Genomic DNA, 24554 nt, shown 5'->3' on the forward strand with positions numbered 1-24554 from the left:
TTAAACTAATATTTTCCAAAACGTTATTAAGGTTGAGTTCGGAAAGATTAGGATTTAGGTCGATGGTTACCACATCAGTCATTTCGGTTTATTGTCAGCCAGCCGATCATTTTCCCGCTCGAATTTTAGATTTTGGAGGGAACGTTTCAAAAGCGGAACTAATATTCGTACTTTGAGCCGCAGACAAGAATCACGCAAACACCAGCTGCATTGAAAACGAATGAGATCAGTGTTGTCAGATTGGGCGGTTTCCCGCCAAATTGGGCGGATTTGGGTTGGACTTGGCGAGTGAAAACTGTGGTGAGTGGACAAAATTTGACATTATTTTGGCGTGTTTAAAAAATGTATATTAAATTAACAAACTTTACTTAATAATGCAGCTTAAGTTTGAATAGGCCAGACTTCTCCCCACATCCAGTCAGTAATCAAAACTGACTGACACATTTTAGTCACTCCTGTTGAGAGGAAGACATTTGACCCGCCCATCTGTACCGGTCGCGATCGACATCAGCGGTTTACATGTTAAAGTAATGGGTGTAACGCTGCGTTGGGGTATCAGAACCTGGGAAATACCATTTTCTCCACCTGTAACTTGTGCTTAAACAGCCGACAGAGTCGTATTTACAACTCGTAAACTCGGGATTATATATATATGTATGTATGTATGTATGTATGTATGTATGTATATATATATATATATATATATATATATATATATATATATATATATATATATATAAGATACTTGACTCTTCATGTATGATGACACACACACACATTATATGGACAAAAGTATTAATATGGAGTTGTTTCCCACTTTGCAACTATAACAGCTTCCACTCTTGCAAGATTTTGGAGTGTGTCTGTGGGAGCTTTTGCCCATTCATTCAGAAGAGCATTTGTGAGGTCAGACATTGATGTTGGGCGAGAGGGCCTGGCTTAGTCTCCATTCTAGTTCATCCCAAAGGTGTTTCATAGGGTTGAGGTCAGGGCTCTGTGCAGGCCAGTAAAGTTCTTCCACACCAGACTCACCCAACTATGCCTTTATGGACCTTGCTTTGGGCCCTGGGGTGCAGTCATGCTGAAACAGAAAAGGACTGTCCCCAAACTGTTCCCACAAAGTTGGAAGGATGCAGTTATCCAAAATGTCTTGTTATGCTGAAGCATTAAGATTTCCCTTCACTGGAACTAAGGGGCCTAGGCCAGCCCCTGAAAAACAACCCCGTAGCATTATCCCGCCTCCACCAAACTTTACACTTGGCATAATGCAGTCAAGCAGGTAACATTTTCCTGGCATTTGCCAAACCCAGACTTGTCCATCAGACTGCCAGAGAGAAATGCAATTTGTCACTCCACAGAATACGTTCCCATAGCGCGGTGTGCTTTACACCACACCCCCCGAAGCTTGGCATTGTGCATTTTGATAGGCTTGTGTGTAGCTTCACGACCATGGAAACCCTTTTCATGAAGATCTTTTGCTAATGTTGCTTCCAGAGGCAATTTCACATTCTTTAGTGAGTGATTCAACAGAGGATAGGCACTGTGCGCTTCAGCACTCTGTGGACCTGCTCTGTGAGTTCGCAGGGTCTACCGCTTCGTGGTTAAGCTGTTGTTGATCTTAACTGCCTCCATTTCACAATTATAGCACTTACAGTTGATTGGGGCAGATCTAGCAGGACAGAAATTTCACAAACTGACTTGTGGCAAAGGTGGCGTCCTGTGACCCATTCATCTGCTAGTGTTTGTCTATCGAGACTGCAAGACTACGTGCTTACTTTTACCCACCTGTTAGCAATAGGTGTCTACAGGTGGCTGAAACAACAAAATTAAATTATTAGGAGATATATCCATATATGTCCATATAGTGTATATGTATGTATGTATGTATGTATGTATGTATGTATAGCTGCTGTCGGAACAAAACCCATCTCCATTTTTGTCATTGTTCAGTTTTTGACATAATTCAAAAAAGCCTGTTGCCCTTTACATTGTGTGTAAATTTCATGTAGTGGGTGTATCTATGAATGAGCAACCGAGCAAAGTGAAGTTGTATTTACTAGTTAACCATCTGGTATATACAACCTTCTGATGAATACCTGAATGCCTGAATACCTGAATCTGCAAATTTTTTAAGGTACGACAGCAGCAAATAATATAATGTAAGAAACCTATTATCAATATCATGTTGGTTAAATACTGTATTATTTCAAATTGTGGATAATATGACCTTAGATGGTCTTTGATGTGTATTTTTTGCATGGCTTTTTAATGCATTTTGGCCGGTTTTGAACATTTGTGGCTGGAAACTATAGAAGGAATCTGGCAACCCTGAATGAGTTGCAGAGCATTGATACGCCAGAGCAGTGTAAATGCAAACTTGCGATGCACTACTTCAATTTACCAAGGGGTAGTGTTAAGCACAACGCAAGTCCACCGGCATATTACTTTTAGGAAATGGCAACAACTTCAATATGATACAATACATAAGTTTAATAAACAGTTTAATCACAAAAAACATTTCTCTGCCAAGAAATGTAGTTACTTGGTTGCCAAGCAACAGGGCTTGGATAATGCAGTGTTATTTTTATGTGGGCCTAAGAAGTTTCCATAGCCCATAACTTTTTGTTTTTTATATCTCTTAGAGTTTCTTGGTGCTGTTTCAGTTCAGTGGAGGCGCAGCTGCATCTGCACTGCATGGACATCTACATCAGACAGCAGCTCATCTCCCATCAGTCATTCTGGTAAGGAGCTACATTTGACAAGTATCTTTACTCTTGCGTCAGCCAATATGACAGCTGACGTGAGCAAAGCCAGTTTTCACCACACACCGCTAAAAACTGAAAAAAAAGAGAAAAAGTTGTTATGCTGTCAATTCATAGTATTGGATTACATCATTCAGGAGACCATGTCACCATGTTGGTATGCAAGCTGCAACTCTGACTGTGCTCTGACAAAGCTTGTCTCCTCACTCTTACTGCAGCAACAACCCTGCAGGTGGATAGAAAACAAGCAAAATAGGCCAGAGTGACCATGAAAAAGATGAAAAGATGCGTAGTTGCTTTAGATGCAGCCTCTAGAAAAAAACGCTACGAGTAGAAGATTAGCTAGATTGATGGACTGGATACGTATAATGTGCATTTCTCCAGAGTTCAGAGCATTCCAGTGTGTGATATTTTATAAGAACTAAAAACTGCTTAAGCTCTTAAATAATAAACTCATACATATATATCAGGTTCAAGTCAGCTTCTTATTCACCCTAAACATAGAACAAATTTCGCAAGTTGGCAAATACGAAGCCAACATCGGCTTACCTCAGTAGATGCATCTTTAGTCAACAAATACTTTAAGCTTTAGCTTGGAGATGTTCACTGAACAGCTGATGAGCAGCTCAGTGAAGCTGTAGCCATTGGAGCTGCTGAACTCGTCTCACTTGCTGATCAGAGAACAGTCTTGATCCTCATCCTCCTATGCCTCGACCCGATCTTCAGGCCACGGTACAAAATGTTGCTCTGTCAGTGTATCCTGAAGTGACCAGGCTACTGAAGCTGTTGATCGACTGAATGCCAGCCGTTTAAAGTTGCTTGATCGCGTAATTGTCCAGGCTCCATTTTCATAACTGCTTCTGGTGAGAGCCGCGCCAGGTTCTCCTCGTTAGTATAGTGGTAAGTATCCCCGCCTGTCACGCGGGAGACCGGGGTTCGATTCCCCGACGGGGAGTTCACATTTTTCTAATTATATAACTGACATGTTGAAATCATTGTGTTGGTCCTTTGTTTTCTCCAGTGTTTCTATTGTAATGATTTAAGGTATTCATTTAAAAGGTTGTAAATGGTTTAACGCTGGGCTTTATCTGTTGCATTGGTCGCTGTAACACAACCGGATATCGGTGCCTACGAGCGTTTTTACACCTCCGAGGTCTGACTACGTTTCGCTCTGTGGGTGTGAAATGGCGCGACCTCAGGTGGTTTCACTCTTATGGGCCTTGTTTTTCAGGTTGAGGAATAGGTCCTCCTCGTTAGTATAGTGGTAAGTATCCCCGCCTGTCACGCGGGAGACCGGGGTTCGATTCCCCGACGGGGAGTCCTGATGTCTTTTGTCGTTTTGGAAGTGATTCTGTTCTCTTTAAATTCAGGCATTTCTGTCTCCTTTAAAACACCTTTAATAGGTTTAAATGAACTTTCTCAGAGGCAGAGTAATTTGGGACTAATACGTTAGGGCTTTTTCACTCAATTTGAAAAATTGATAAATCAGGACAATTATTGCTACATATTGATTTTTTTTAATTATTTAAAACACAGATTTCTGTTTCATATTTTCTTTTCTTTTCCCAAGAAACCAAAAAGACACCTTTTTCTGGTAAGCTACAAAATATTCTCATACAAGATAACCTGCCATGTCATTTTGAAATGGCTTTGGCTACAATTTGTTTGTTTATTGTATAATTTCTTTTCCCTGCTATTTGTAACTAGTAGCACTACCTATTTTTTTCTTTTAAAACTGACCTCCTTGAAAAGGAGGTAGTTTGTGGCAAAATGATGTTCTTGTATGCTATTTGTTAGGAATGCATCCATAATAATTCTCAATGCTCATTTACTCATAAACATAAAAAAATTCACCAGTGCCAACATCCGATACCATGTGGCGTAAGCTGAGTGTACGCTGCCTTACTAATGAACAAACAACTCTAGCTGGCAGTGCTAGGGATTGTGCGTAGATAGAACAAATAAAGTAATACGTTTTGTTGTTGGCCTAAAGGCGTATGCTGTTTTGCTTTTCTCTGGTGGGAAACACTGTAAACTAAAATACTATAAACTGGCTGCTCGTGGTGTCACAAGTGTTAAATTACTGCATCTTTGATAGGTTTAAATAAACTTTCATAAATAAAATGTGAACGTCATAACAATTTTGTATGTGCTTCTCCTGTAAAACAAGTTTACAGATATGGATGTCATCTTTCTTAAAGCACATGTACTACTGACTCCTTTAGACAGCCACACACATCTGTCCTCAATGGAGAACATTTTTCAATTACAAAGTACGTAAAAGAACATACAGGTCACAGGGAGATTGAAATGTAATGTCTTCACATAAGGATGAGAGAATTCAACTGAAAATTAAAAAAAATATATACACACAGTTTTATATAATTTATTCATCTTGACATACATGGTACAGTTTTATTATACAGTGGTAAGTGGCAAAATTGTCATGCCTAATGGCAGGAGAAAACATTTTTGTTCAAAATGTAGTTACAAAATATTTACTTGCACTAGGAGAGAACAGAAAGCTTGGAATGTAGTGAGATTGTGTTGTGCTTCTCTGCCATCAGGACTGCAGAGCTTTGATTGTGAAACAGATGAAATGGCAGTAATGAGACCATGAGGTAAAACACTAGCAAGTTGCCCAAATCAAATCTTGATAGCAGTGAGTATGCTGCCTTGTTGAAGTATGATTTGCTTTTGTCAAAACGTAGTGTCCTTCTATTTCGTTCAGTAAGAATCTAAACTTGTATTAACCCTCCAGACCCCAGCAGAATTCTACAACACTTTAGTGGATTCATAGACATCTTCAAAGTTTGGGGCTGATCACCGTTTTAAACAAACTGTGATTTCTTTTTAATGGTTAGTGTTGCCACTTTGTAATTGTAATATTGCAAGTACGTAATAAAAATGTGTTCCTTCAAAATTGACTACAACAACTAATAATGTTAACACCATCGTTTCTTAACGATGAAAGCAATGGCTTACTAGGCAAAAATGGGGGAAAAAAGTTATACCCATGTAGCTAAAGGCTGCATACTTAGCCTAAAAATAAAGCTACAATTTCATAAGCTTCTCTGTTTCTACGAAAGACTGTTGGTAAGACACGTTTTCCAAAAATGTTAAAATAATAACCAAAAGGAACACCAATGGCAATTGGCAAATACAAGTTTGTCTGACTTTGTTAAACGAGAAATCATTCTAGCTAACTGCTTTAGTTGATTCTTATTGGCTATTAACTGTCGCTATAAACTGATGCAATTTGGTGTCAAAGCCTGAAAAGTCATAGATACTGAAATAGAATTATGTTCACTTACTATATGTCCGTTATGGTACTTGTGATGGAACATGAACATTTTGATTAAAAAGCTAAAAATCTGATGATCTAAAATGTCATTTGTACCAAAGGTTTCTGTAGTTATTCTGCTTTCTGTCAGAATTCACTACAGGAAATTACAGCCATCCATGGTCATAACAGGAAAAACACATCATCTGGCAAAGGCCACTGTTGGGTCTAAAGGGTTAATAGGGGTTTGATAAGATTTTCAAATCTGAGTTCCAGATTTTTTTTCAATATTTTATGTTTCAGAAATGTGTTGATTCTACAGATCTCTAATTATATACTTTATAAACATTGCGTTTCATTTTTTTGATACAGTATTAAAACCATTGCAACTGTATTACTGATTAGTGTGGTTTTTCAAATTGAGGTCAATCTATACTGCACTGTACTGTTCCATTAGTCACAGAGGTTCTGTGCGGATTGATGTTTTTGTGCTTATAAATGCCAGTGGAAGTTGCGTTTAGCTAAATCATGGCAGTATGGAATTGCTTTTGCCAATTTTTTAATACAAAAGACCAGCTAAATCTAATGATGCAAATAGAAGACTGAAAATTAGAAATGGGCCAAAATTGTGTATTTATATGACTAAGCTATACTTTGGCTCTTTTCATCACACTTGCTTTATTTTGACCCTCTTCTAAGTAAAACTAGGCTTTTAACCAGATTATATCCAATCAAAGCTGCGAATAAACAGTTTGTTCTATCTGCTCCTATTCAGTTTTCTGTACACAGTAGGAGTGAAATGTGATGTGGAAGACAGAGCATGCATGCTTAAAACTAGGACTAGCAGCAAATTATTTCAAATTTTTATCATTTTTTTATGATTTTCTGCTTATTTATGTTTTTTTCCCAGAATAGAGTAACTTAAATGGTTAAATCATATTTGGGTCTTTCTAATTTGGTAACATAGGAAACCTATAGAAATACATCAACAGGAACTTTGGTATTTGAATGTCTACAGAGTCTGCTGAGAGAATATTAAAATAATTTAGTGTTGTAGATATACAGAATAAGTCAAAGTCCAAACAGAAATATGAGAATATAATAATATTCTTACGTACAAAGTTTCTTGAATGATATTAAAATATATTGTTTTCATTTTCATAAATGGTAATGAATGTGCATAGCCTAATTTTTTAGTTGATCTGATTTTCTAGCACAAACCAAGAACCAAAGTGAATGTGATGAAGTTTGCTGGCTTTTAACATTAGATTTCTGAACTAGGTTAATGAGGATGTAGTTAATAGCTAAGTGGACACTGTTGTGAATCTGTATCTTTTATGATCTTAAAGAAGCCTATAAGCAGTAACTAGGCTACAGTATTATGAATGAGCATGGGGGATCTTCTTGATGGCCATGAAACAACATTCATGCACTTTCACTGAACTTATTTAACAAGAACAACACAATTAACAGAAATTTACCAAGGATAAGGTGCAGTGCAATTTAAGCGATGCATGCAAGAACATTCTCTAAAGAATGAGGTTGAACAGTCCCAGTACTGATTCTTCAGTGTTTGTTGGTATTAAGTCTGCCAGTCCCTCACAGTGTAATGAGAAATGCATATATACAGTAAAACCATGCCTTGTGTTGTGGCCTGTTAAAGGGGAATTCCACCAAAAAAATCTGTGTTTAAATAGGCCACACTATTGGAAAGCCTTTTTCAGTCAGGGAATTGCTAGATATAGAAGTGTGCACTACACAGTTTTTAGCCTGAATTTACCCCTGATTTGCCCCTGTTAACAATTCAAAATCAACAGTGTGAAAATGAAATGAGTCAGTTGTTCCAGTCTAGCTCTAGAGTGACTGAAGGCCTGCCAGTATTTATTTTCAAAAGTTGTAAAAACCAAACATTTGTAAGCAGTTATATTCTATTACATGCATAATGTTCCATGTGTAATGATTTGATCTATCTGATGTCTGACTTGCAGTTACTAGTCACAAGTGAGCTGTTTGTCCTTATTTGTTACAAAAACAAAAATCCAGTCAGTTGTATTAACCTAGTAATTGGGTTAAGTCTATTTATATTAAAGTGGGATGACATAAGATCTCTTTGCAAGAAAGAAGGTCTTTGTGCCTGGGCTTGACGTCAGGAAAATAACACTTTGCCCTAAGAGTAGGTCTGGGGTATACGTGCTATTTTGGACCAAAAAGGATTAAAAATAGTACTGCATGCAAGATACTATGTAGGATTTTAGAGATGAAATAACTGAGGATGGAAACTAACAAAACATCACTCCTTTAGTCTTAGCATTCTGTTAATCCAAACACCCAGGAACCAAGCACCACAATGGATAGCAGTAAAGTCTAATGTTCTGCTCTGAATCTGAACTGTTCTGTTAGACCAGGAAATGGCAATATAGCCGAGCTAGCTATATAGCTGTGGATCAACAATAGCAACAATACATGATTACAGATTATGGTGTATATCTTGCATGTTGAAACAGTTTATGTGGCCAGTTTTGCATTGCCATTTATCTGCTATAGATTTTGTGTTCTTTTGTTTCTGTACTGTCTTCAGCAATGCATTTTGCTACATTCATAGAACGTATTTCTGATGTCATAAATGTGAACATGTAAACCTGTAAGATGTTAGTGGAATTTCCCTTTAAAGAGACATCATAGCAGTGTGAGTGTGCATACAAAGGTAAGTAGGCCCCTATTTGCAAGTACTGTTTCCATGCTACTTGTATGTAATATTTAATTCAAATATAAAAGTCACAATTGATCAGTTTATGAGTCAGGTTATTATGGGGAGTGGCAGTGAGGTTTAGTGAGCTTTAGTCAGTATTCAGCACTCTGCATTATTTTAATTTTTTTGGCCACCAGTGGTGATATGTAGCTTTTCAGTTGTAATTGTCAGTGAATTTAGGTGCTTGATTGTCAGATATTTAAAAATTATAGGCCTAATTTATAGAGATCGGTTTGGAACGTTTTGAAATAGATAGGCTTGCATTCTCTTTTAAGTAGCCTAATAGATCCGTTCTGTCAGATCAAATGAAAACTGTAACTGGGTAGCAATTTGTGAAGTTACCAAGAAACTGAAATTTGGCAATTACAAGATCAAAAGTGAACCTGGGTAAATTAGTCTATTAAATGTTTCCTTCTTACACATGATGATTATTACTGCAGCTATAAAAAACTGCAGTGTTGTGTACTTCACCATAATTTACTTATACAGCTATTTGTGGTTATTCAACTAAGAAGTAAAGCAGTTTGGTGTCTATATCTTACAGTTGTTTAGCACTTACTCGTCCAAGGATTGAATACAAGACAAGGTTACACTTCTTTGGACTAGAGAAGGTAAACAAGTGGTGATCATACCTTTTAGGAATTTCATTAACCGCTTACTAATGACTAAAAATACTTACAGTTTACAGAGCTTCCTACACACATCCTGAGAGCGGTGTAGGTCCACTTGTTTAGAGTGGGCTGTAGTGATCATACAATGAATCATGCACCGTTAATACCGTTACATTCTGAATTCTAAGTTGAGTAAACGCAGTCTTTAGTTTATGTCTTTGAAAAAGTGGAAGAAGTGAAAGTGTGGGTGCAGTTAAAAGTGCTGAATCCAGGCAAAGTGACTCTGCCATGAGTGTAGATGTCTCGGTCAGAACCCTGGTTCATCCTCTTCACCAAGTTCTTCTCATAGAGCAGTGGGTGGTAGGCACCCAGTGTGCAGGCTGCATCACTGAAGCGCTGGTAGTAGTGGCAGAGCTCGGTTTTGCGACGCGATGGCAAGAATTCATACACATGAACCACATCACAAAGTGACATCATCAGTACTGTCCCTGGAGTGAAACAGAAGATCTCTTTACAGGACTAGTGAGAGTAACCCCTTGGTTCTTAAAGCAACCCCTACATTTACACAAATTGATTTAAATTTAGATGTATGCAGACCCTTTATCTGTGAACCTCAATTTAGTGGGTTTAGATATAATTCCTCACATTAGCTGCGTTCCAAAGCCTCGGGCTGCCGCTGAGGTAGTGCGGGTCCTCAATAGGACTGTCTTATGAAGACTCCTCCTTAGTAGCCTACTGGTCACACAAATGGAACAGTCCTAACAAGGAGGTGTGGTGACATCACCAGAGCAGCGCGAAACTCGTGAGGGAACTGGAGAGAGAAAATGGAGGGTCGTCCTGATGTTGCAGAGTGAGGTGTGGCCCTGGGTTTAGAAGGGGAGGTGCTTAAATTGAATTTGTTCAACCATTTACAAAGTTCATCCCTGGGTCAGCACAACTGCATGATGCCCCCAGATCAAGATTGGATGATGTTCTTGGGACTACATAACATGCTAACAAACAGGCTGCAAACAGGCTAAAAGCTCAACTTCTATAACTTTGTCACTTCAGATGTATGAAAAAATGTTGGAAATTGTTCCAAGCTAAATTTTAACAGTATTAAAAGGGCATTAAATGAGTAATCAGGCTTACCTATAGGGTAGCCAGATTGCTTAACTACCTAGCATTGCAGTAGCTAACAGACATTAACTAACCAAACTAAATAAATAAAAAGTAAACTAGTCACATGTGGTGATGTCATAGCATGAATTTTGTGATTGGTTGAACAAATTCAATTCACGCGCCTCCCATATTGACCCAGGGCCACGGCTCACTCTGCAATATCAGGAGAAATCACTCCGAATGTAGGCAGCATTTCAAGGCTGTTTATGAGGGGTCAATTTGGAACAGACTTCTATGATATAGTGACCGAGAAATGCAGCGTAGGCATTGGAACGCAGCTACAGTCTTAATGTTTATAAATATATAATCATTTAATAAACTGTCAACATGTCAGCAATTTTATATAAATATGAAATGTTTCAAAGTAATCAAACCTCTTCACATGTTTGTCTTTTTATGTCAATGATATTTTAGTTGTTTGAGTAAAATTCAACATCACCTACCTAATAGGCCTGAAGATGGTGGGTTCTTTTGGATAGGCTCACCCATATTGTCTTGTACCCGTCTCCATAATTGCCACTCCACACTGGGATGTAGGATATAAAAAGGCTGTTGAGGGTGTAGCCGTCGGTAGCGCTGATATTGTTTAAATATTGGGTAATCTGTCTTGTTGTACCACTGAAACATAAAAGGTAAGATTCTGAGTGGAAAATAGTGGAGAATGCTACTAATAAAATTCACTACCCTGATATCATCTAAATATGTCATGGTGACAGACCATATGTAAGATTGTCTTAATAAAGTTAATGACCCAATGCTTCCTGTGTAGCGCTACTTTACGCAGAGAAATGTAATATTTATTTTTCACAGATTTTGAACTGTTCCTTCAAAACAATTTGAATCGCATAGCAAATAACATACATGTCAGTTAATTGTCATGGCCTTGGATACCAGAGAAGATTTCACAATATAGAATGAAAAATTGAAAACAAACTGCATGACAACAAGGATAGGGCTATTTTATGAGAATTGTATCATGCATTTAATGCTCATTATCTAGCAAGTATTTAACTAAAAATATTGCTGAAACTTAGAAGCACAGAATGTCAGTATCACAGTGTACTGGTATAAAGGGTTTTGCAGCAAGGCTATCGAGCTATGGACCCAGAAACACGCACATAGAGACCAGCACAGGTGCAAAGTACATGAGTACCTGTACAGAATTTGGTTAGCCTTCTTACTGGGGTACAAAGTGTGCCAAGATGTAAGACATAGGTGAAGCTGGAAATACTGCAGACCATCACATAAAACCAAACTGCAAGTAAAGGGTAAATCTGAACTTGAAGCTCCTTTTCCTTTACTGTTGTTTGTGTTTACATGTGACCATGCAAGCCAAAGAAACCAGCCTAGTTTCATGATTCTGTTGTGCACTGGGAAACGGATACAACTACTTGATCATGCTACAGATAATTTAGGCCTTGAAATTGTAAACGTACTGTCCTGTACCATACTGCATGGTGGAAAATGCCATAACTCTGTGCATGTCTTGAGGAGACCCTCCTGAAGGCCAGAGAGTAATCTGAATACTGGACACCTGCCACTGTTTACACACTTCCCACCCATGATTCCATGGAGAGAACTGTGCAGGAGGAAACTAAAATAAGAAAGGCAGCAGCAGACAAAAAGCAGATGTTCTGCAATGTTGTCTTTCCTTGGGCCAGCCAGTCACACTGAATGCAAGACAATGATAGCTCAGCCATCTGCTAACAAAAACGCTGTGTTTTAATGACTGTCTAAAACAGTGTGGTGATGCAAGAGACAAACACACAACGTCCTTCCCTACGTTATGCCGTCTACACACAAGGATGAGGAGCACAGCCATTATGGTAGTACAGAAAGACTTGTTAGGCTGCATAGGTTTAGATGATATTATTGACTGAATATGATTGAGAAGATGCTGCAGTCTGCTACTACCTCCTAATATGAACACATGCAGTTTGGACTATATCTTGGACATATCTATATCTATATCTTGGTCCAAAGCCTAGTGAAGGCTATGTGATTGCAGAAGGGGAAAAAAAAAACATGAAGCCAAAAAATGTTTCAGAGGTTGAAACTGAAAGTTCATGTCAAGCAGTTTTTTATATAATATCTGAACAACTCATAACTACTTATGTTACGTTCTTGTCAGAATTTCATCCAGAACGACTAGCTAGCTAAATATCATATCCTTCTGCAGCCTCTGCCGCAGCTACTGCTACATGCACATACTTGCTGCTGGTGAGGTATTCAGGTATTTTATGAAAGTGGCAGAAGCATGTAGCAGTAGTTACAATAAAGACATTGGGAATCTCCTGCAGCCTTCCAGGCCATGGCATTTAGATAACTAGCTCTACTGGAAGAAATTACTAAGAAGGAATCACCTGAAAGTACTACACTTGTTAGATCAAATATTCACTCTATGATTATGAATTTCTGATGGAAAAATGCCTTTTAGAAATACAGTAAAAATATAAACTGACATTGAGAATACTCTGAATTTATAACATAGTGGAAAGTTACACAGACAAGGAGAATGCCACGGTTTACCTCATTAAGGTCTGAAGAGTAAGGTGCAGGATCCCAGGCTACTAAAATCCCAGTACTGTATAAAGAACTGGAGAGGAAATGATGATCTTCTGATGCCATCACCTTAAAATGAATAAAACTGTCATTAGCTGTTATTCTGTATTGTTACGCTGTAGTGAATAGTTGTTTTTTTCCCTTAACTTTCTATGCATGTTTTGAAGGTTTATAAATACCTGGGAATTGATCAAGCGTACTGTAGTTTTAGAGCCCACATCTTTCTCAAAGCCAGCAGTGGGTGCAGCATTGAATCTTACGACTGCATCATGAGAATCTGGAAAAACAGTATTTTCAAAGACATTTGCATTTTATTGTGCTTAAGAATTATTAATTATAGTCTTGCTTAATATAATTATTTAAATACTTTTGGAACTATCAGTATCAGTCAAGCACCTGAAAAAGAGTAGAGCCACCGTATGCCTTCAGAACAGCTTTAATTCTTTTTGGAATAATGAATTTACTTAGCAGGACAGACTCCTTCCTTTAAAGGTGAAGTGTATTAGATTTAGTGGCATCTAGTGGTGAGGCTGCAGATTGCAAACAACCAAATACTCCTCCCTCACCCCTCCGTTTCCAAGCGTGTAATAGCACCTACAGTGGCTGTCAGGTTTTCTGATTTCGCCTGTCCCAATTTTGTTTTGCTTCATGTTTTCGCTTCTTTGTTGATGAGGTTTTCATTTCTGCTAATATATCCCACCAAAACTTACACACTGCACCTTTAGGAAGACCTCACATTTCTTGGGTTATGTGACTATGCAGGTCAAGCATCAGATCTAATGTCTTTCCAAGGTTGGCTTCTCATACCATCATGGATCCATGTTTAAAAGTTATCAGCAAGCATTGTGATTTGGGGACATTATTTGGTCTTTTCTGAATGCAAACCCTTCCGTGTTAAAAAATGTGAGAAAGGAATTGCCTGGGTTTCTTTATTATTTCTCTTTATTGAGCATCGGGAATTTTTATATATCAGTAAAGGTAATTGATAGAAAAAAGTATGTAAAACTTTATTGCTGAAACAAATGCTATCTGTAGTTGCTCATCAATGCTGTGCAGCAGTTAGACAAAGGTATTTTTATTTATGTCTGTGTTTAATAGTTTCATTACCTTTTTCTATTTTAAACCATTTCACTTCATGTATGTGAAGTTCTGCTTGAAAACCCTACTTCATTTCAGTAGCACTAAAGTCATTACTCTGACTTGGCCACAACATTTCTTCTGTTTGAGTAAGCAACCTCTGTAGTAGTCTTGATCATCATTGAGAACCTGCTGTAGACCTTTCTGATACAACTTGGAATTAATTAGCACCTCAATGATTGCCATTTAGGCCCTGAGGCAGCAAAGCAGCTCTGAGTGGTTATACTCTCTTTGACAAGCTTCACAGTTAATGTTTTTATGTTGATATGCAGTGTTTTGTTTTCTCTTAACATAACACGCTATACATTTACCAAAAGGTAGCATTTACCACATCCAGGTGGTCTTTTGTATTCAACAGACAGCAAGGTTTTGAATGAGGGGTTTCCTGTGTAGCAACGTCCCAAAAATATTGTTTTAAACTAATGTTATTAAGTGCAAGATCCTTAGCGTAGCCCCCCTTAAATAAAACATGCATATATGCTGCCTGCAATTCCATTTCTCATCATTACTCTTGCGGCTTCTGATTTGTTGCCAACGGACATTCTGACCTAAGCATAGCCAGGCAAGCCAATACCTGAGCTCAAATTCGACGCATTACTCAGATCGCTCATATCATGCCGCTGCCCCAGGCACAATTGAAATTCAGTCACTTCCGGCCTCATTAACGCTACTTTCACAGATGTACATAGTAAATGTCTCGCTGTCAGTGGTCTGAGGGTTTTATGACTCTTGCAGTGATTATTATAAGATGTATAGCCCTAGGGAATTCGCATATGGGCTGATGAAAAACCAAGTTCTCAGAAATCCTTTTGTAATCTTCCCATCTTTTGATAAGGCCCTTCAGAAACAGATTTCTGATCTGGGAGTAGCAGGTAATGAATTTTTTATGGCAGAGCATGTTAAATACTCAAAAATATGACTGGATTGACTGTGACACCTGACTCCAGTTATCTGCTTTTCTAGAAGCTGTTAAGCTAAATGTCCACATACTTATTCCATCAGTGGCCCTGATTACTTAAACCTTTTGTTCAATGTAAAGCATTGAGTCTGTTGTTTGATAATTAAGATTTCTTCGTCCATTATATTAGGGGAGGATTGTATCACATTTTAGCAGCCATTCATGCAGAAATCTTACTAATTCTAAAGAGTTAACCAGCTGTTAACTGTCTGTCCTCCTTACGCTGTCCTGTATAATCTTTGTGTTGGCCTTCAGTGCAAGCAGTTTTTTTAAAGGCACAACCAAGTTCAAGAAGTATGTTTTTGCTGCGCCTGGGTAACAGAGGTTCTACATATCTTTAGATTTTGTCCCCTCACTTCTATACTGATGACAAAAATGAAATCCCATGGTAGAAAGAGCATAGTTGAATTAAAGCTGTGCTGATCTTTAGGCTTTAAATTAGCAGGTTAATCATGGGGCTTGTCATATAATCCTTTATGATAAAGATACTGTTTTGTATTTAGGCTGTTTTAGTTTTGTGAATTTGACGTTTTGACCTTATGTTGAACTATTTTACAGTCTTAACTAGCCCATCTTTCAGAGCACTGTCTGAAACTATAATATATACATAAATGCAAGCTATAAAGTATAATATACATAATTAAAATTAATAATATGCACCAATTTCTTTTCCTAATCCGGAGTTTCGCAGAGAGCCTGCAGATGACACGACTGCACATGTTTTAAATGGACCAAGGTCTGAGGTCAGGGGTCGTTGAGGCAGCAGGGAGGCCCAGGAAAATCCAGCAAATGGTTTCATCTCTGGTGTTAATGTGGTGATTTGCACCATCTCTTTGAGTTGGCACAGGAGTTCAGGGCCACTCAGTTTATGACGTCTCGTTGCACCCTCTGATCCTGAAAGTTGCACCCCATATTTATTCATTGCCTAAAAGAGAGGAAATGATTATTAGACAGAGGAAGGGAAACTTCCAGAGAAAAAAAAATATTTTCAGTTCACATGATGCATGTCCTCTGATGAACTATCCTTCAGTGGAATCATCTCAGTGATACACAATTTATGCAACTGTTTAATCTCCTGAGGATTATATGAACGGATTATTTTAAGGAATGGAAATATCCTCATGGATACTTTAGAGACGCAAATGCAGCTTTGGCGATATCATAGTCTAATTTCAGTTTTATATCGGAACAGTACAGATCACAGATCACACATGCTTGTTTACAAAATAAAAAAGAAAGAAACTGGGTGATTTTTACACGCTGGTTAGACTGTGTGGTATTATGTGAACTTGACAAGTTATTAAAAAGAGAAAACAAATTACAGTCCTTTACCTACTGAAGTACAGCCAAACATACATTGGAAGGACATTCTTCTAGCATTCTAACATTCATCAGCAAACCTGGGGGGGTAACAGACCCTGTTTATACCTGGTCACTTCACGTGACTAGTATCTGGATTGTATCCTGGCAGAATTTTAGCCACATGTAAAATGCGTCTCTGGTTAGTCGGACTGAAATGTGATTGCTGTTTGGGACGGAATATGCAAACAATTACCAATTGTTTATCCACTCAGCCTCTTTGTCTGCGGTTTGTTTTGCAGTGGTGTCTGTTCATATTGCTTTAAGCATTTTGTTTCATTCGGTCCTCAACCACGTGCGTTCTGCATGATTATCTTGTTGCAGACACGGATCACGTGCCCAGTGAGGTACTGCATAGGGAGCAGTTTCAGTTGTCAAATGTGTCTTGGAGAGACGGATGCGTTTACACTGCTGTGACGTGTGGCTCTTAGGGGCCTTTAGACTTGCATTTTTATGTGGCTTGATGTTATCCAGATATATTCCTGGTACTCAAGACGCATGAAGTGACCTTTAGATACTGGATCCATCAAATACTTTCTACAAAGCAGTACACTGTGAAGCTATATCATCATGTAAAAATTTCACCACAATTGATTTGCCAAGTCATAGGAATATCTTCGGAATCCGAATCCGAAAATTTTCAACAGACTAATACACCTTTGGAATTTTTACAAAATGTATTATAATTAGACAAAAAAGCTGTGCATTTATAATGATTTCAATGCCATTGTAATTTAATCTAATAAATGAAAGATTTAAATGAGAGATGCTTTAAATTAGGCATGAAATTACCACAAAGTCAGGAATTTCCTATGTTTGAATTAAAAACGACTGATGAATGAGTAGTTATATTTTTACATGATTGTTTCTTTATTTGTGATGGATATACTTTCAGACATGTAGCATCTATATCACACAGTTTAGCCCATAGCAACTGTCTTACTAAGTAAGTATGTAGTTTCTTAGTAATTGGCTGTAGAAATGTAGAAATTGTAGCTGAGACTGTTAGAGGCAAGACTGAGTCAAGACCAAGACCAGAATGAGACATTTTCAGAGTAATATTATCATCTGGTCTTTGTCCAACTCTGCATACTAATTTTTCTGAACAAATCATGGCAACATTAATCAGCCTTAATGTTAGGCTATTAAATAAAACATAATTGAATGGAAAATGAATGAGAGCAGCAGTGATGTTTTTTTCCCGTTAGCCAATTTGTTTACAGATTTTATTTTTAACATTTGTAGAACGGACAGTTTTAGAGTGTATTGTTGATAGAGGGGCTGCTGTTATGGCAAATTTTCAACACAGCGATGAGTAGGAGAGGGGTTTGAGTAGCATATATTCAAAACTTCATATTTTTGTTTAATATTTAAATACTGTGGTATTTTAATAAAAATATTAATATTTTAATCATTAAGAGATCCATAATTATATGCATAAAGTTGATTAACAAAGTGTATTAATCCTCTCACTAAGGATAGGCTTTGCTATGTGTAAGTTAGGGGATTTTGGCATTGGAGAGTCCCTGAAATTCAGAAGCATCTAGAAGCCAGTGTACATTGTTGTAAGGGCAAGCTGACCCCCAAAGAGTGAGGTAAGCTGATAAGGAACCAGTCAAAGTCAGTTTTGGAGCCAGTTTAATAAAGCAAGAGTTAATTGATAGCCTTGAGAGGATGGGGCGGCGTGGTACAGCCAAGCATGGAAAGTTTAAAAAAAAAAACAATGTCAGGTGCGGTCGGAAATAAGGGTTTCCAAATAAAGTGTAGAATCACAAAATAATGGGAATCAGAATGATATAGGACAATGTGAGAGGGAGGGGGCGATTACTTCATCGCCCCCAAACACGATATAAAAAAAGGATGTTTCTATGATGTATTTTGCATTTGGTTGTCCGGAAGCCATCTTGCCACCTGAAGCTCAATAAAGAAGAAAGCCTTTTCCTTCCTTCCAAAAGAACTCAGTGGCTGAAGTCTTTTATTCAACTTTCTTTTATTTTTGACTGAACTTTATTTTATTTTGCGTTTATGACGAGAACAAGTGATTAGATTTATTGAAGAACTGAAACATAGTTATAGAACAGTTTAGTGTTTAATCATCCGTATGTTGGGGTTTTGAGTGAGCAGGAATTCGCACTTAGTCCCGACAATACATAAAAAGTATAGGCCTGTATCTGTGTATAGGTTTAAACTGACCAACCTTGGCTAACTTGCAGGACATGTATTACTGAATATAAAATGTCAAACAGCACAAAATAGGCTCGTATTACAATATGACTGACATACAGATGGTCTAAGTTTTTTGTGTAAAATCTTTAACTATTGCTTTTGAAAAGACGACTTTCTTTTTGTCTTGCTGCCCCAAACTCTCCTCACCTGATAGTTCTGTACCACCTTCCTCAGTCGTTTTCCAAGCATAGTGCTGGACATTTCATCATCCCATATCTCTCCTAGAGCTCCATGAGGTCCAAAGAACTCTGCATCTCCTTTCAGACCGCCTGCATCTGCTCTTCTTCTGCCTCCAAGGATAGTCTCAAGGGCACGTCTTAAGGGTCTGCCCAAGAGCCAGGACAGAAGCCCATGTGGCTCCCTGTCTCTGTTTCTGAAGGGGTGGTCCTTGCGGCTTCCCTCCATAGCGTATGTGGAGGATGACAGGACAGGGATAGGCTTTTGAGGGTCACCCGGAATGACTCCTGGGAGCTTTTGAGGGTCCACGTACATGGTTTTAGCTCCTACTCCCCTCAGGACCTGTAATTGATCAGTGAACATGGATGATTCTTAGTTACACAGATTGCATAGAATGCATTCTTATGACTTTTTTATAAGTAGTTACATAGTTTGCTTTTTGTCTTTTGTAATTATTCTGAAATAAAAGCATCTGTGAATGTAATCTGCATGTACATTAATTTATAAGAGGTTAAGGACCTTCCTGTACCTTTACAATGGAGTGTGTCCGAGGTTGTGCTCGAGTTCTTGCCCTCACCCCAAAGATAGCATCAGTAACAGGTACGCTGTTTTCAGCACACAGTGTATACAACACAGCCATGGTCATGCAAAATAATGCCATGCACAAAGCTCCTCGACGAGCTCGACGCCGTAACCGCCAAAGCAGGCTTACACGATCCATTGCAGCGCCTGGGATCTGGGAAAGACAGGGATAGTCAGCAAGTGAATTTGTTTCTGGGAAAATGGTGTTGAGTGATAAAGTTTGAGGGCAAAATCAAGGTAAAAGTGGAATGTCCAAAAAAAAGCTGGTTAAAAGGATTTTGGTTTTATTTTAGAACAGCTTTGTAAGTGAAATTAGGTCTTCAGCTCTTGATCCTGGGAGGACGACCAGAGACTGCAATCATTTAATAAAGAAAATTGCAACAGATTAAATAAGTGGACTCAGGAGGATGGACAGTAATGCTAAGTTGTAGCATGACCCAGATTGAATTGGAGCATTCAGCTCAGAGTTAAGAGATTTAGGATGTAGGATACTTCCAACACATAAGAGAGATGGATTTCTCTTGCAATTACACTATACTCTTATATAATAAAGATGTCAAAAAGAGTTCTTTGCACAGTGCCCTAGAACAGCCACTTTTGGTTCAATAAGAGAACCTTTCAGTGAATGGATCTCTAAAGAACCATATTTGTAAATGAGATGTATGAGCAAGAAAAGACCTTTTTAAAGTTGAAAGAACCTCCACATAATGTAAAGTTTCTAGGAAGAACCCATAAACTGGTAAATAACCTTTATATTATGTGAAGGCTGTTTAAGCTATTAAAAAGTTGACAATCTCTATTCAGGCATGGTTATTTAGGGAACCAAAAGTGGTTCTTCTATGGCATCGTTCAGTAAACCCTTTGTAGCACCAAAGAGTGTATGTATATGTCTATAGAAGTGTGCAGACAACGGTCCGTCCAGTGTTTCTTCAGAAAGCAAGGGTATTTAATAGGGAGTTACCTTAGAACAAACTTGCAAGAACACAAGAACTGAGAAGGCACATGAAGTTTGAGATGTGCACTGTACTTGATGTTACACAATACTCTGAGCTTAAAAGCAACACAATAATAACTAAATTGAATGTGATGCGACTGCTCCAACACAAATGTGGCATTTTTCATTGCCATAATAAAGCCAAAGTTTGTTATTTCATAAATAAATCCTCTTCATCAGCTATGAGCATTTTTGTTTAAATGTTAAAGGAACTCTTTACCTAAAAGTAAGAAGCAGCTGAGCTATGCCTTGTCACTACACCGGAGGTGTAGCACTAACAAAATGGTAGTGCCCTTATATCTGTGGTGCATAACCTAACTTCTGTATGAGGTTTGGATGGTGTGTGTAATATTCCTGTTATATTGGTGCATTTAATTTGTACGCATTATGAAATGGTTGTAAGCGTAGGAAAATGTACACCCCTACATTTAAAGATAAACAGATCAAGGGCTAGACTAGTCTGTGTAAGTAGTATAGGGTTACACTGTGTATCTGTCACGCAAACATCAATAACTACAAACAGCTGTCAATAAGGGTTCAAGTTCAAACATATCTGACTCAATTGTTTTCCTCATTATAAAGCCCTTTATTAGATTAGTTGGATGTGATAATAATAATAATAATAATAATAATAATAATAACAACAATGCAGTAGAACAGGACAACAGATTCAAAGTGATAAAGTTTGAGCTTCATTGCACATGCAGTGTGAATGTGTTCAAAACATGGTCAGCCAGGTCAGCATGTAGTTTTATTTTGAGGCATGTTACAAGCCTTTTCAGTTCATTCACATTTGATTCCTCTGAGGTTCTATTCTCTTGCACTTAGGATCCCAAAAAGCATTAAACTAGTTCACTTTTATTGGAAAATTCATACATAAAAGCAGTTACAGTTTCATCAGGTTTGTCTTTGAACTGATGATGATGATGATGACGGTTACTCTTTACAGTGAATGACCTTTGGGAGTCTTGGGACTGTTTTGGGAAGTGTTTGTCTTGGGCTTTTTATGTAAGCTAACAATAAATCGTATTTGATTATTAATACTAATTATTGCATTTAATTAATAAAATCTAAATTATGTAAAAAAAAATGTAATTCATCAAAATGTGTTTTTCCTGATAGCAATGATATGGAAACAGGAGACAAAAGTTGATTGAAATTGAACAGGAATATAACAAGATCACAAACAAAGATTATGTTATCTGGACAATGCAGGTGAAGTCTTAGGTGACTTGAAAAACAAAGGTTGTGATCATTTCAGAGGTTGACTGAATAGCCTACATTCTTATTCAAGCAAAAGTATTACTTCCATGAAATAATGGCTCAAGTAAAAGAAATAACTATTAGTGAGTACCAGCTCAGCTGCAACAAAACGTCTTAGTACAAATGTCAATGGTGTGACCAATCACAAAGCAGGCCAGCTGCTGTCATAATACAGTGAAATCAACAAAAGAATTCATAATGGAGTGTTAATGACTGAAATGTAACTGAGTAACTCACAAATACAGAAGAAGTAAAAAGGTCTATGGTTTGAAAATACAAAATCAAAACAAGTGCATGAAACCTAATGTAACTAGTTACAGTTCATCCACACTTATTAATACTTATTAATGTATTTCCTGAGTTGAAAGTAGTTCCTATTATTTCACATCTCTCTCTGTAGGTGTTTTTCTTCAAGTTGCGTTAAATGATCTGAACAAACAAACAACTAATTTGATCAGCACTGCAGCATCTGAAATGTGCAAGATCTAACCCTCGGTTCCTGTGACTGTCAGTGGACACATTAATGGGTGCACAGAGAACATATTGATGTTACTGAACAAAGTTGGCTATGGTTCTGCTGTATATCATCAATGTGCTGTAGAAACCTGTGTGTACTGCTAAACATCCCCCTTCAACATTTCATGAGAAAACTTTTATTTATAAAAGAAAAACTGTTTTATTTGTTTACTGTCATATGGAGCTACGAATCTGCATTATATGCTGTTTTAAACCCTTTCATTGATTTTAGGAACCTCAGTCATACATCACTGCATTGATGGTGGATGACAGATTACAAACGACATACAAACTAAAAGCTGATTCAGGGTTTCTAGAGTGCACTGATCATATGAATCAGTTTGCTGGAATACTGTACAAGCATGTTTCCCTAATTTATATCAGCTTTATGTTAGAAATATCCTATGACATGCTTTGCAAACATGCATGTGGGTCATCATGTTAGTCATGTTAGTCACAGCACGGTGAATCACAAAAAGAGCAGATACATTACAGGCTATTCCACCTACATTAAAACCTATTATAGTTATATTACAGTCTATTCTAATTACATTATAAATAGGGGAGTAAAAGTAACACATTTTCAGGTTCTTGATTTCTTCAGTGTTTTATGGGTTAAAATGTCCCGATTCTACAGAGCTCCAATCACATATAACACAGATTGGTTTGGCTCAGAACAATACAATTTTATTTCGAAATGAAAGACTGCCAAGTAGCATGTCCTCATGCAAAACAGTGATCTTAATACAGTGAAACCGAGCTGTAAACAACATGAAAAACCTGAAGTGCCTTATACATATTACATTTTTGTACAAAGGCCTGGACATGGTCAGTTCAATAATTTGCTTAAATTTGCATAGTGGCCTAGAAATCATCATTTTACTTCTCATAACTTTTCTTTGTGTTAAATTTTTCAAACTTCTAAAACTTTCTGTAGGATTAAATGGAAATGAAAATAATGTATGGTGCTGTGTCAACTATCGTGGTTTCCACGGATGGCAAATTAGAGACCCTCAGAGGAGAGTGAGGGGGCACATCAACGATGCAAATTTAAATCGACAGTGTTTCGATTTTTGAAATTATCTTGATTATAATTACCGTTCTGGCTCTCAGGACTTATACAACACATAAAACACTAGCACTGGAGAGATGGTTTGAGTGGATCCATGCGATGTGGATGCTCAGAGGACCGCAGGCCTGTCTTACAGTCAGAATAAGGAGCGTAATGGACCGAGATTTGCTCTCAGCCCTCTGAATGAGTCAGTGTTACACCGGCCTAATGCCGCATTCTGCCTCTAATCCATCAGTGCACGTTTGTGGATGAACCGTCAGATGAATTTGTTGCAGCTTCAGAATTTGCATCAGTGACAAAAACGAGCCTGCCGCATATGAAATTCAATAATCTCATTGTTTTTGAATGAGAAACGCATCATTGTCTACTTTATGATACCAGTAACCGCAGTGAGAGATGCAAATATGATCTACCTGTGCCTAAACAGGAAAAACGACAGTCCGAAAAGGATGTAAAATGTGTCGAAGCATGTGACACGCATTGTTCAGCCGTAGGGAAATGCAGCAAATTCTGTGTGCATGCGGAGCTGTGCTGATGATAAGACTGCTCTTACCTTGTATCCCATCTTCTTCTGACGTCGTTTTCTCCAAGATGAGCTACTTTAGTCCCATCACCGTTGTTTATGTTTTTGTCTCCATACAGACCTCCCGCTTACTGATTTTTAAAAATATATTGGCTGGTCCAGTGGGTGTTATTAGAATAGAAAGACCCATTCATTTACTGAGTAGAGTGCAAGTCGTGATATTCGTGCGCCGTTAATAATAAAAAAAAGAAAACGTGACGAGTTTACGTGCTGATTTTCCTCGCGAAGTGATGTTTTCCCTTATCTTACGGTCATTATCTGCTTATTATGCTGCGTGGTGGAAATCCGCCATATTTATTTACCTCTCATCCGTCTGCGTTTGCTGATTGGCAGACTGAAAGAGAGCAAACACAAGATTGCGGGCGGCTGTCTTAATCCTGCAGGATGGTGTCTCTCAGCGTTGAGGTGGTCTGCTCTGTAGGAATCCCCTCTTTTACCTGGAGCGGGTAGAAATCTGAGGAAAAAGCCACCCAGGATGGAAGGATTTTGCTCTCGACACAGAGCTGGCTGTACTCTGTCAAAGATGGGCTGAAATTTATTTTAGGATTAATTAGACACG

The 24554-nt window shown here is 37.9% G+C and overlaps 1 protein-coding gene and 2 non-coding genes across 3 annotated transcripts; 2 read left to right on the plus strand and 1 right to left on the minus strand.

Annotated features, from left to right (window-relative positions):
- The first annotated feature begins 3645 nt into the window (after positions 1-3645).
- On the plus strand, positions 3646-3717 carry trnad-guc. Its single transcript has one exon. It is a non-coding gene; the product is annotated as a tRNA-Asp (tRNA).
- A 292-nt stretch (positions 3718-4009) lies between these two features.
- trnad-guc lies at positions 4010-4081 on the plus strand. Its single transcript has one exon. It is a non-coding gene; the product is annotated as a tRNA-Asp (tRNA).
- A 5043-nt stretch (positions 4082-9124) lies between these two features.
- On the minus strand, positions 9125-24294 carry st6gal1 (ST6 beta-galactosamide alpha-2,6-sialyltranferase 1). The gene is made up of 8 exons (XM_036589058.1): positions 23966-24294; positions 19515-19721; positions 18956-19327; positions 15884-16148; positions 13308-13405; positions 13096-13197; positions 11010-11184; positions 9125-9893 (listed from the first exon to the last, which is right to left on the minus strand). The coding sequence occupies exons 1-8, from the start codon at positions 23975-23977 to the stop codon at positions 9616-9618; spliced, it is 1509 nt and encodes a 502-aa protein (XP_036444951.1). The 5' UTR covers positions 23978-24294; the 3' UTR covers positions 9125-9615.
- Positions 24295-24554: the final 260 nt, after the last annotated feature.

This window comes from Colossoma macropomum, unplaced genomic scaffold (genome assembly GCF_904425465.1).
Source record: "Colossoma macropomum unplaced genomic scaffold, Colossoma_macropomum, whole genome shotgun sequence".
In the NCBI taxonomy this organism is placed as follows: domain Eukaryota; kingdom Metazoa; phylum Chordata; class Actinopteri; order Characiformes; family Serrasalmidae; genus Colossoma; species Colossoma macropomum.

Bases quoted from the DNA above. Each gene is read 5' to 3' on its own strand.
- st6gal1 (XM_036589058.1), bottom strand. The intron at 19,328-19,514 runs GTACAGGAAGGT...GATCAATTACAG, and splicing joins GGACACACTCCATTGTAAAG to GTCCTGAGGGGAGTAGGAGC. The intron at 9,894-11,009 runs GTAGGTGATGTT...GTTTCACTCCAG, and splicing joins ACCATCTTCAGGCCTATTAG to GGACAGTACTGATGATGTCA.